General features: G+C 36.9%; 2 protein-coding genes across 3 annotated transcripts in view; one reads left to right on the forward strand and one right to left on the reverse strand.

Annotated features, from left to right (window-relative positions):
* LOC135213596 (probable glutamate receptor) overlaps nt 1-12,055 on the forward strand; it is a 183,136-nt gene that overhangs the window by 93,739 nt on the left and 77,342 nt on the right. The window lies entirely within an intron of this gene.
* The window catches only part of LOC135213749 (probable glutamate receptor), a 43,319-nt gene that overhangs the window by 12,284 nt on the left and 18,980 nt on the right, over nt 1-12,055 (reverse strand). The window contains exons 2-3 of the mRNA XM_064247876.1: nt 7,161-7,262; nt 3,434-3,607 (exon numbers count right to left, since the gene is read on the reverse strand). Coding sequence (XP_064103946.1) covers nt 3,434-3,607; nt 7,161-7,237 — 251 coding nt within the window. The 5' untranslated portion in view covers nt 7,238-7,262. The remainder of the gene's footprint in view (nt 1-3,433; nt 3,608-7,160; nt 7,263-12,055) is intronic.

The following is a 12,055-nucleotide window of genomic DNA, read 5'->3' on the forward strand; positions in this document are numbered from 1 at the left end:
TTCAATGGCTTTTGTTTGTCTTTCCACACTTTTTCCCGTCCGCCCTCAGATCTTAAAAACTACTGAGACTAGAGGGATGCAATTAGCGTAGTTAAGTCAAGGAGGTGTTTCATATCAAGAGTAAAATCCTTCGACTGTACTTAACAGAACACATAATCTGAGTTTACGTTTGTGGATGGAGAGACAGATCCATTGAACTGTACGAATTATTGCGTAATTAAAGCTAAAACGACTTGCTTCACAAGTATAAAATATGATCCTTCTCTTGAACAATAAAAATAATTATCGAAAAACAATTTTATGGAATTTATTATGAAAAAAAATATTTCTGTCGCTGGAAAACGAGTCTGATTACAAGGGTCATAAATAAAGATATCATTATGACATAACTGTCGCAATATAAAACTAATTATTTCACGGTATTAAAAAATTGCTGAGCAGTATAAACCGGTAATCATTCCATACACTAATTACGACAACCGTTTCTTGAAAGCGATGATAAATGACCGAAGTATTATTATGAATAACAGTCTTGATAATTAACTATAATAGTGAAAGCTGAACACACTACTACTACTTAATTTGCAAAATTAAGCTTTTTCCTGCCAGGCGAAGGATAACTACAGAATAAAAAACAAATGCAAAATTGCTGTTTTGTAGGAACTACTTTGAATAAATAAAATTGAAACAAATGCAATAAGAGAAATGTCAATGTACACGAATGCCACATCTAAAATGATTGCATATTGTTTCAAGAAAAATGTTTTAATGCAAATTTAATCGTTAAAATGCCGCCAATTCAAAACATTCCTTTTACAAAACTTACCAAAAAGTCAAAATGAAGATGCCTTTTGTGAAATATCTTACACCGTATTTTCTTTATTATAGATTATGGTCTTTTTCATTTCGCTGTTTCGAAATCATTAAACCAGGTCCTAGAACAAATTATGATTTGGAAGTATTGCCTTCTTGAGAGAATATTATGCCTATGACCCTGAAGAAAAGTGGACAAATGATAATACTAATAATAATAATAATAATAATAATAATTTATGCACTTTTCATATATTTTTCGACTCATTTTCAAACCACAAATAGAAAAAAGTTGAAAAAGACAGGCATCAAAAGGCTTATATCTAATAAAAAAAAAGATATAAAAAAAGTCTAAAACTGAAACAGAATCTTTCGTTTTACATCTAAAACTTTTATCGCTTCTGTATAATTTTCGATTATATATTTTCTCATAGAGTTTGTAGCTATAAGAAGGAGGCGAATATCACAGTAAAATAAAATGCTATGGATACTATATGCTTTTATCAACTTGTTAAGATTTCCTTACTGGATCTCTGAATCAACAACAACAACAAGAACAACAACAACAACAACAACAACAACAATAATAATAATAATAATAATAATAATAATAATAATAATAATAATAATAATAATAATAATAATAATAATAAAACTAGATGCCGAAGTAGCACCAGAAGAGTGTGCTCCTAGAAACAGCACACATAGTGAGAAAAGTGATGGACTCCTAAGGAGGCAGGACGTAACCCGGAACCCCACACTATAAAAACCACCCATTCGAATAGGATGACTGTGATAGAATTAATAATAATAATAATAATAATAATAATAATAATAATAATAATAAATATGAAAACCAGTGAAGACGAGTGGCTAAAGAGTGCATGGGAAGAAGGACTAATAAAAGTAGACGAAGACCCAGAAATATACAGAGACAGGAGAAAGACAGACAGAACAGAGGACTGGCACAACAAACCAATGCACGGACAATACATGAGACAGACTAAAGAACTAGCCAGCGATGACACATGGCAATGGCTACAGAGGGGAGAGCTAAAGATTGGAAACTGAAGGAATGATAACAGCGGCACAAGATCAGGCCCTAAGAACCAGATATGTTCAAAGTACGCTAGACGGAAATAACATCTCTCCCATATGTAGGAAGTGCAATACGAAAAATGAAACCATAAACCACATAGCAAGTGAATGCCCGGCACTTGCACAGAACCAGTACAAAAAGAGGCATGATTCAGTAGCAAAAGCCCTCCACTGGAGCCTGTGCAAGAAACATCAGCTACCTTGCAGTAATAAGTGGTACGAGCACCAACCTGAAGGACTGATAGAAAACGATCAGGCAAAGATCCTCTGGGACTATGGTATCAGAACGGATTAGGGTGATACGTGCAAACAGACCAGACGTGACGTTGATTGACAAAGTCAAGAAGAAAGTATCACTCATTGATGTCGCAATACCATGGGACACCAGAGTTGAAGAGAAAGAGAGGGAAAAAAAATGGATAAGTATCAAGATCTGAAAATAGAAATAAGAAGGATATGGGATATGGGTGCAGTGGAAATCGTACCCATAATCATAGGAGCACTAGGCACGATCCCAAGATCCCTGAAAAGGAATCTAGAAAAAACTAGAGGCTGAAGTAGCTCCAGGACTCATGCAGAAGAGTGTGATCCTAGAAACGGCGCACATAGTAAGAAAAGTGATGGACTCCTAAGGAGCAGGATGCAACCCGGAACCCCACACTATAAATACCACCCAGTCGAATTGGAGGACTGTGATAGAGAAAAAAAAATAATAGTAATAATAAATAATAATAATAATAATAATAATAATAATAATAATAATAATAATAGTTGGAGAAATACAAAGCCACAAATACATGCTTGTAATATTACAGAATGTTATTAAAAATCATATAGTACATGTACTGTATACTGATTCATAGATAAACTGCAAAGCATTTTATCATTACGAGTGTACCCACACCGTCGAAACTGATGGTATAGTAAAAGAGAGCCAAGATGGATAGTCCTTATCCTACGGACGTCATGTATTTCCCCGAACATAAGACTAAAGGTACCTTATTTTGTATGCTTAAAAAAATTAATTAATTAATGCATGAATATGCACAGAGCTTTATATGATAAGGACGACCAGCATCGTTATTTTCTTAGGTACACTGACAATAAACAAGTAAAAAATGCGCAGGTTCTTCGGCGCTATCGAGTTTTCTGCACAGCGTACATATAATCAAGGCCACCTCGGTATCAAAGATATAGAGGGTAGGTATAATGTTGCACGAGACCACGGCACCGTGATGCCCTGTCCTATATCGTTGCCACGCGGCGATCATTGCTAACTTTGACCTTAAGGAAAATAAAATCTACTGAGGCTAGAGAGCTGCAATTTGGTATGTTTGATGACTGGAGGGTGGATGATCAACATACCTCGGTGGTTTTCAAGCTCTGAGGGCGGACAGAACAGTGCGGACGGACAGACAGAGCCATCTCGATGGTTTTCTTTTACAGAAAACTTAAATGATGAAACAAAACCTGACAACAGACAAAATTAACCGCGGCGACGTAGAACTATAATCATATTTACGTGAAATTCAACGTCGTGGAGAGAATCTCCAGCACGTACGACATCGGACCAGCGATCGGGAAGTTGGTTGGGATTCCCGCCAAAACTACAGCCGAGTTCATGTCCTCCAACCTCAGCTGAGTGTGCGTAGGCCATGAAACCATCGTTATGACGACGGATGGAGCTTCCTTGAACCTGCAGGAGGAAATGAGTCAATGAGTGTTTGCTTTACTTTGTTTAGAAATTGAAAAAAAGGCAAGGAACCGATGCCCCTGAATCTTGTTGACGGGGTTCGCCGTTTTCTGATGTTTAATGTTTCTTCGCCACATTTTATCATTAAAGCCATCATTATTACTATTTTTCATTAGATAGATAGAATATACATCTTTGCCCTGAGGCCACAACACTGGGACCTAGGAGGTCATTCTGCGCTGAATGGGAAACCCATAGTAATAAGGTTTGAAAGGCGTAACAGGCGGAAAACTTCGCAGTTGCACTAGGAAACAATTTTTAGAGAGGCTGAAAAGTCGATGGACGAAAGCGAATATGAACGGAGGTACAATAAAAGGAATAAAAGACTTTGCAGCTAGGTACAGAAAGGTCGCTGCAAAGACGTTTAAGTAATGTCTACAGTGCACTGAAGGAGGTGCACTAACGGGGTATTTGGGTGAAAGCGCTCTCATAATTGATTATCGAAATTTCACTGAAAAATTAGTTTCAGTATCGTGATTATGAACAATTTTAGTGTCACAGAGATCAAGACAACGTATAGTACTTATAAGAACATATCGAAAAGTAATCCAGTCGATTAGAGGATAAAATTACATACGCAAAAAAGCAGGAACAAAATGTTAAATGTACATTCAAGCCGAAATTCTGAAAATATTCAACAATATACAAAATTACTGAATTTAAAGACCAATGTTTTTAAGGGGGTGATTTGCAAGAACATTTTCTTGCAACTTAATACTTTGCCGTCAGACTTACCATCGTGGTAAAATTATTTTGCTTTTAACATTAGTCTAGATTTGAAGATACGGGACCTCGGCTTTTGTCATAAACAGTGCTGCTGAACGAAGTTTGGAAAACCTCGTAGATCATCAGAATTCTGATGTCGCTAATTAATGAAAATCGTCAAGTTCTCAGAACTATATAAATAATTAACGTAAAACGGAGTTGAATTTGCAAAGGCTATTTCTTGGTTGCATATTCCACAACTGTAACAGAGTTTCGGCACCTTCCCTGAAAAAAGCGGGACGCCATATCTTAAACACTAACCATAGATCTTCTTGTAAATAATCTCATTATGTTTCCCAGAACCAATTTACTGCGGGAACTTATTTTGCTTTAACCCAGCCCAGGGCCCAAACATTTAGGGGAGGGATGGGGGGGGGGGGGGGGCGGGCAGGAAAGGGTACTACATACCCTGGGTACCGGCAGTCTGGGGGGCCCGTGACAGGAGCTTGTACCCGCAGTCGGGGGGGCTCGTGACAGGAGCTTATTTATTTCAAAAACGTATCTTTTTAGAGAATAAACAAAATCAAAGGATGAAGAAGGATGCCTCAGGGGGTCCATGCTCCCCTAACGATACAATGCGTTGAACAGGATGGCAGAAACCCCATAGACACAGTCATGATCTTGTAATCAGTATAGCACGACAAAAACTCCGCAAAACATTACAGAAAAACTGGTAAACATCAGTGGCGTCAGAAAGTTACGAACTACTCGCGGTGGTTAGAGGAAGAGTTCAGGCTCTGACCCAACCTAACCTAACCTAGGGGCATATTAAAAAACTGGGGCTGGTGCAATACTAATATACATCTCAAATTCCCGGTTCAAACTTTATTTCAATTCATCCATCTATCAAATGGTTGTGTTTCCGTTGGTAAGGTCAAGTCCTAAGTCCCTTCCCAGGTATTTTTTCCTTTAAGAGCCTTTCCACACTTCACAGAAGTCGCATTTACAAAGATAAGGGCCCGAGCTGGCAAGAGGCAGGCTTAATCACCGAACACTGCTATTAAAGTTAGTACATACCGCCATATTCACTTAGGTTTCCTTCTTTCTTTGACACAGCGTAATTTAAGCAAGGGAAATGGAGTTTTAGGTTTAAACTAACGCTTTCAAAGAATTTTCTAAACGGATCTAGTACGCTTAAACATGTAGGTAGATTCACCTAAAACGTGCAGATATAAAAAAAAGAAAAAAAAATAGCTAATAGCTACCAGTCTTTCCGAAGACTGTGGAAGACTGTTAAAGGTAACGGAGACCATCCCAAGAATTCGCGCTCTTGTGGAGCTGTTCATGCCATTAGTAAAGTAAGGTACTCTCATGGCTAATAATAATAATAATAATAATAATAATAATAATAATAATAATACTGATTCGATATCACAATCTTAATTATTTTTTGGGGGGAAATTAAATCGTTTCGATCGAATTTGTTGTTTTATCAATTGTGCATAATAATAATAATAATAATAATAATAATAATAATAATAATAATAATAATAACAACAACTATTGAGCTTACAGGGTCAAGATTTCCTCTTTTAAGAATAAAAGAGCAACTGTGGAAAAGTCATTGATTATCCACTGCCGAAGGTTTATTTCGAACCGGACGACGATCATAAATTTTCTCGACCTTTATCGGGGTCGTTTCAGTGGCAATTATTATTATCGTAACCGGCAGCGCTAGCCAAGCATCCAGTGATAGAAACCCAAAGACGAAAACTGAATAAGATACTTTTAGTGACTTTCCTCTTATAAGAAGGTTGAGCGAACAAGTCTGGGCGAAATGAGTCCGTCATTCTGGAAAGACTTCAGTGGTTAGTCCTAAGCATTTTTTGCAAGACCTCTTTTGAAATAACTTAACGTTTTCTTTTAAACGCTCCATCTTCAGGGCAGGTTCTTATTTTCTCCATTATTTTATTTCTTAACATAAGGATTTATAATTCTTTTCTATCAAATTCAGAACCGTAAATACAACCCACCAAGATGAGAAATTATGAAGCCTAGATGTGGATTCTCTCTTCCCCTAAGGATTGTAAAAATCGCAAAAATGAAAATAAATGCAAAATCAAATGAATATTCAAATTAAATAATCGATTTCTATAAAAACTACAAAATACCCTTACAATGAATAAGAACGTATAAAAATGTACAGCAACAACCCGGTAAGTCAAAATGATATATTAGTAATTTTGTCTTGCAAACCCGCTAGTACCGGAAAATGCAATAAAATGCAATGTCTTCTATTTAAGTCTACTTGCAGTTTTTATCAATAGAAATCCAGGCAACGCTTTTAATTTTTTCGCCACTCTTCTTGAGAATCAGCATGAGGAACAGCATTATAACTAACTATACTAAGCCTACAGACTTAGCGATCCGGAAGATACACGAGGAAGTTCCTTGGGCTTTCTTCGATTTCGATCTGGAGAGACTCAATTCGCCCTTCGCCAACCCTAAGTTTTGCACCAAACGTCAAATCGAAATGAAGATGGAACACGGAAGACAGAATCCCTTCCCAAAATACTTTAATTACCCCAGATCCTACAGAATAATAGTAACTGCTTACATACATAACTGCATGACGGAAATTTTCCAATAGGCAGAGTACGGACAATAAAAATCTTGAGCTTTTAAATATTACCAAGCTTTATATTACTTAAATTCATGCTATACTGAGAACACTGGAGTTGCCTTCAGTTTATCCTACTGGTCAAGGACAATATATTTCTCATATACTCACACGAATCCTTCAGGATCCTTTCTAAGCGCTTCCAGAATATTAGGATCTTTAAGGACTTCCCTCAGTGGTCGACCCATTGTTCCCAGTTACCACCAAAGCTACCTGGAGAAAAAATAAAATAAAAATCAAGGCAGCTGACGAAAGCATTGAAATTGCAAGATCCCGTGACTGCAATGTCTTCTAATGATGCTTAAAGGCAGACATTTCAGTACTGAATTAGAATAATTAGAAAAAACTAACGCAATGAAACCTGTTCCGTTCGCTGCTCACGACCGTGGAGCTGAAGCTGAACTAAGCTGCCTCAGGAGGAGCAGCCGACTATAAAGAAACGTCCCTCGTTAGTCACGTGACTCAGATGAGTCTACTGTTAACTAACCGTCGATGTCTGATAAGATCAATCCATAGGTTCTCTTTGTTTTAATTTGCCACAGACTATTCGTAAGATTGATGGGACAGTGAAAGTTTCCTGGAGACATTCTGTATTGATTAATAACAAGGCCAGTTGACGTTAGGTTCCGGTCCTTTTTCCTTTCTTCAGGAAATCAGGGATTTGACTCTTGAAGTTGCTATTGTTATTAATGCAGTAAGCTGAATTTGTGCTAGAGCACGGGTTCTTGCTCCAACGAACAGACCATTACATTTGTGTGACTATCAAAAACTGAATTGCCACACAAACTTTTTTCCTTTAAAAGTTAGTTCTAGGCTATTGTGACCTGCTTTCGGCCAAACATCCTTCGTATATAATTTGTAGTACGTGTAAGAGATTCAAAGATTTCTGTATTAGCCTGAGATCCAAGTTTTGATGCCATCAGGTATTAGAAACTTCAAGCTGCTAATCTCAGCGTGGCTGTTTTCAAATGACGTGTCTCAAGGTATAAGGAGAGAAGGCTGATTATCTATCAACTATGGTTTGCTATAATAGGGTAGGCCATTTCGATACTCTTGTCCTTAATGACTGAGCCATTTTTAATTATGTCTTGGTGTCAATGTGAAAAATATCTTTGATAATACTCGCTTATTGTGAGAGCAGGACGAGCCACTATGGGTCCTGGAGAAGTATTATTAAACAATATATATATTTCTTGCAAAAAGTGTCCATAGCTTTCCAATTCCAGGTTTTCTGCGGATGTAGAAAAAATCAAAATTCTGAAAAAAATTCCTGGGCATCAAATCGATGCGAAGGTCACAGGTGTGAATTCCTACTTCTAGAAATACCATTCAACTAGATGGAACTCAAATGAGCAGCCACGAAAAATTCTGTATCCATAATTGTGTCCAGATCCGTCTCAAACTAAGCAACTCTTCATTGGCCAAAAAATTTGATTGAAATCCATCGATAGATTCATTGAGGAAGGCCTAATTGAATGATCAACTCTTCCTACCAAAATTACAACTATCGTAAATAGTTACCAAGCTCAACATTGTCATCGTGCACAGGTTTTTCATTACTAATGTCCCCCTTCCGTCATTCAAATAAAGGTCAAGACGACTAATCCCGATCCCAGCGACGTTACGCACTGTCCTACAACTTGAATCTTGATCCCATCGTCCCATCGTTTTGCAAGGTCTCCTCACAGGCGAAAAACCTAAGGTCACTCGCACCTGGGTCTGGGAATAGGACGATTTAGGCCCATTTCCTGAAAATTCATTGATCCTCTGTTGGCCTAAGCTGTTAATTATGTTCCTATTGTTTTCATTGGGTTTTAAATTGTAACATTATTTATACTTATATTTTACGCAAGTCCAAGCCAATCGAGTACCGGAAAAAAGTGAGCTCTTAACTGGGACAGTTTTTTTTCTTTTTTTTGCGGAAATGCTAGAAGATTAAATATAAGGCGGGTTATCTTCCAGGGTGAATATTCACAAAATCAACTTAAAATCATTAGTAACGAGCTGAATAATATTAAACTAAGGCGGGGGCCATAAAAAGTACTGTGGGCAAAGCGGCAATTTTTGGCTAAAATAAAAATGCAGTATGAAAGAGAAGACCTCACTTTATCGAGACATTCATAAGACTTAGTCTTTTTCAACTGCTCTTGCCAGGAACACAAGCAAGAGAAATGACGTGTGTTCTACAAACATTAAATTACAGGATATTTTAGGCTTTAGTTTGAAGAATGAAGAATCTTCATTTGCAAATCTGACTGCCTCTGGCGACGAGTGGTAACTTTGCGGTCCTTTCCTTCTGCGGGCTGCTCTAGGAGCAAGAGCCCATGCTGGCATAAGGCCAGCTTAATCTCAAACATCATCATCTCCTCATGAAATGAACAAGGAAGGATCTCCTTGATCAGGCATTTCCGGTCGGTGACGAAATTTTGTTCAAAACGGATCTGTTAGAGAACTTAAGAAGAAAATGTGGCATGAAAACATCTTACGAATTCTTAGAAAGACCTCTACACCTTGATGGTCATCCTTCTGAATTTGAAGTTATTTGTTTCTTTACTTATATCAGAAAACAACTGCCGACTAACTAAGATATTTTGATTACAAAAGAATATTTCAAGATAAAACCCGGGAGGGCCCAAGTTAATTCATTTTGTTAGCAGATTCGTGGTTTGTTTTCATTAAAAAAAATAATAAATAAATAAATTAACGTTCTGAAATGCATGTGGGATGAACAAGCAAAAATCAAGATGAAAATTCCTACATATAATGCACAATAATTCACGAAATTAATACGCAGTTAAGGTTTTTATTAATTTTAAAAATGATTGATACTATTACAGAACCCTGACTTTAATCTCGGGAATAGGAATATATATATATATATATATATATATATATATATATATTATATATATATATACACATACTGTATACTGTGTGTATACATACACACATTAGTATTTAATGATGCCGCTATACGTGTAATAGCGTGTTATAGATAATCCTGATCGCAGCCATAGTGGTCTATGGAATTTTTGATCAGTGGTTTTGTTAAGTCTTCAAACTCACTCTAAGAACAGTCTTCTATATTACATCTAAATTCTCTTCTTCTTTGAAATAATTCTTGTCAAATACATTCAGCTTTGGTGGTTGGTCGAGTTCATATTTCCCATCCAGTCATTGTTATTAACATTGCAATAATGTTCATAAATAAAAGCAAACTGTAATGAAGCCTACTTCCGGCAGTAAATCTAACTGAATTTCCCATTTCCTCTCAATTCCAAGCTTTTGTTGTTATTGCTGTTTGACAGAATTATAACATTATGTTTCATGTTTTTAAATTCTAATCTCACTCTAGAAGCTACCTGGTTGATATAAAAATTCAATGTTTACATAATCCACCAAGTTAAAAAGGTTGACAATCTTCCTTTAACTGGACGCAGTCTTAAATAGTGATGTATATAATACCATATTAAACACAGCGAAGAACAAATAACAGGCAACTATCTACATTCACAGTATCTACATTTCAAACCACTGTCTCCGGTTTCTTCCACTTTAAACACGGCTTTGTTCCACAAGAATGGTCTTTGAATTGCCAACTACCAGGCCTGTTAGATGTCTGCACAGATTATATGAGACTTTCTTCTTAAAATCCCAATATTTCTCCATTAGTTTACTTCGCATTCATAATTGGTGCATCGATGACACTTTTCTAAACTCGCATCAGTAGTTTCACACTACTTTTTCCTTGTATGACTATATCTTGACCTGATAGTTTTAACTAAGATTTCATGGCAAGCTGGGGATAGTATTACGCCTCAGTAGTTGGTTCTTTGACTTTAAAGTACTTGGATAATTATGTTATCAATTGCCCTATGCCCTTGGTATATCTTGGCAACACGTCAATCACAAATCTCTAAAGTATTCTAGTAGTTCAGCTGGCGCGTTGTCCATCCTTGGTGCTTTTGTGACTGTTCGTTAGCACTTCTACATATTCAGTTACGTCCAATGGTTATTTGGCTCTTGTCTATTCAGAATCTCGCCATATATTTTTCCTACATTCTCACAAGTTCCTCCTCCTGAAATCTGGTAGAGCACATCACTTACCTTCTCTGTGCCAAGGGAACTTTCTAAATATTTACCCCATATCTTCATCATTTGGTCCAACAGTCATCAGTGCTTTCTCCTTCTTCGACCGTGTTTTATGTTTTTATTGTGCCTTTCCTTTTTTTACCATGGTTTTTTCTCTAAAGCCTGTCCACATTAGAGGGCACTACTCGACGGCCAAACACTCTTCCAATAACCCATTCCACTGTACAACGAGCTTTACTGACCGACCGAGTATGGAGTCGGAACGATGTGATTATCTGGTAACACTGCTTCAGAAGCAAGAGAAAATATAAACAGCTGGAAGTGCTCGGCATTCCCGCTAGTGTGGACAGGCCATAAAAATTGTTTAATTCTTATCTTGAATATGTTATACTTCAGCTTATTTTTCCTGTCGCCGTTTTTCTCTGCCTCATTGTCAATATTAATTATTTTTCTCTTCGAGAAAACCAGTAGCCTTCTCAAGGCCTTTTATTTCTTTTGTTTATGCTGTCTCCCTTCACTAATCACCTCTGTCATTTTCTTCATCACTATTGGTAATCTAGCAAATCTGCTTGTTACTTTAAAACTCCCTCTCTCTCTCTCTCTCATTCTATTTTTATTTTTATGCTCCTCGGAATCCAATTTGATTTTAATACCGTTCCCTTCATTTCTTTGCCTTCAGTCTAACTATTAACTACCAGTCTATGGCAAGTCATAGTTAGCCCTTTAAAACGTCTCAAGTCCTAACTTTTACTGTGAATACTTTGTGCTAAAATTTAATTCTCCTTCTGACATGTCATCAATATTTACAAAGGAAGTCAAGTGTTCATGTCCGTTGTGGGCTCAGATTGCTATATCGATAAATTCTAGTTATGTAGCCAGGTGTTGTGATTACATAATGACCTCTTGAAGATTTT

Source organism: Macrobrachium nipponense, chromosome 43 (assembly GCF_015104395.2).
Source record: "Macrobrachium nipponense isolate FS-2020 chromosome 43, ASM1510439v2, whole genome shotgun sequence".
NCBI classification, from domain to species: Eukaryota; Metazoa; Arthropoda; class Malacostraca; order Decapoda; family Palaemonidae; genus Macrobrachium; species Macrobrachium nipponense.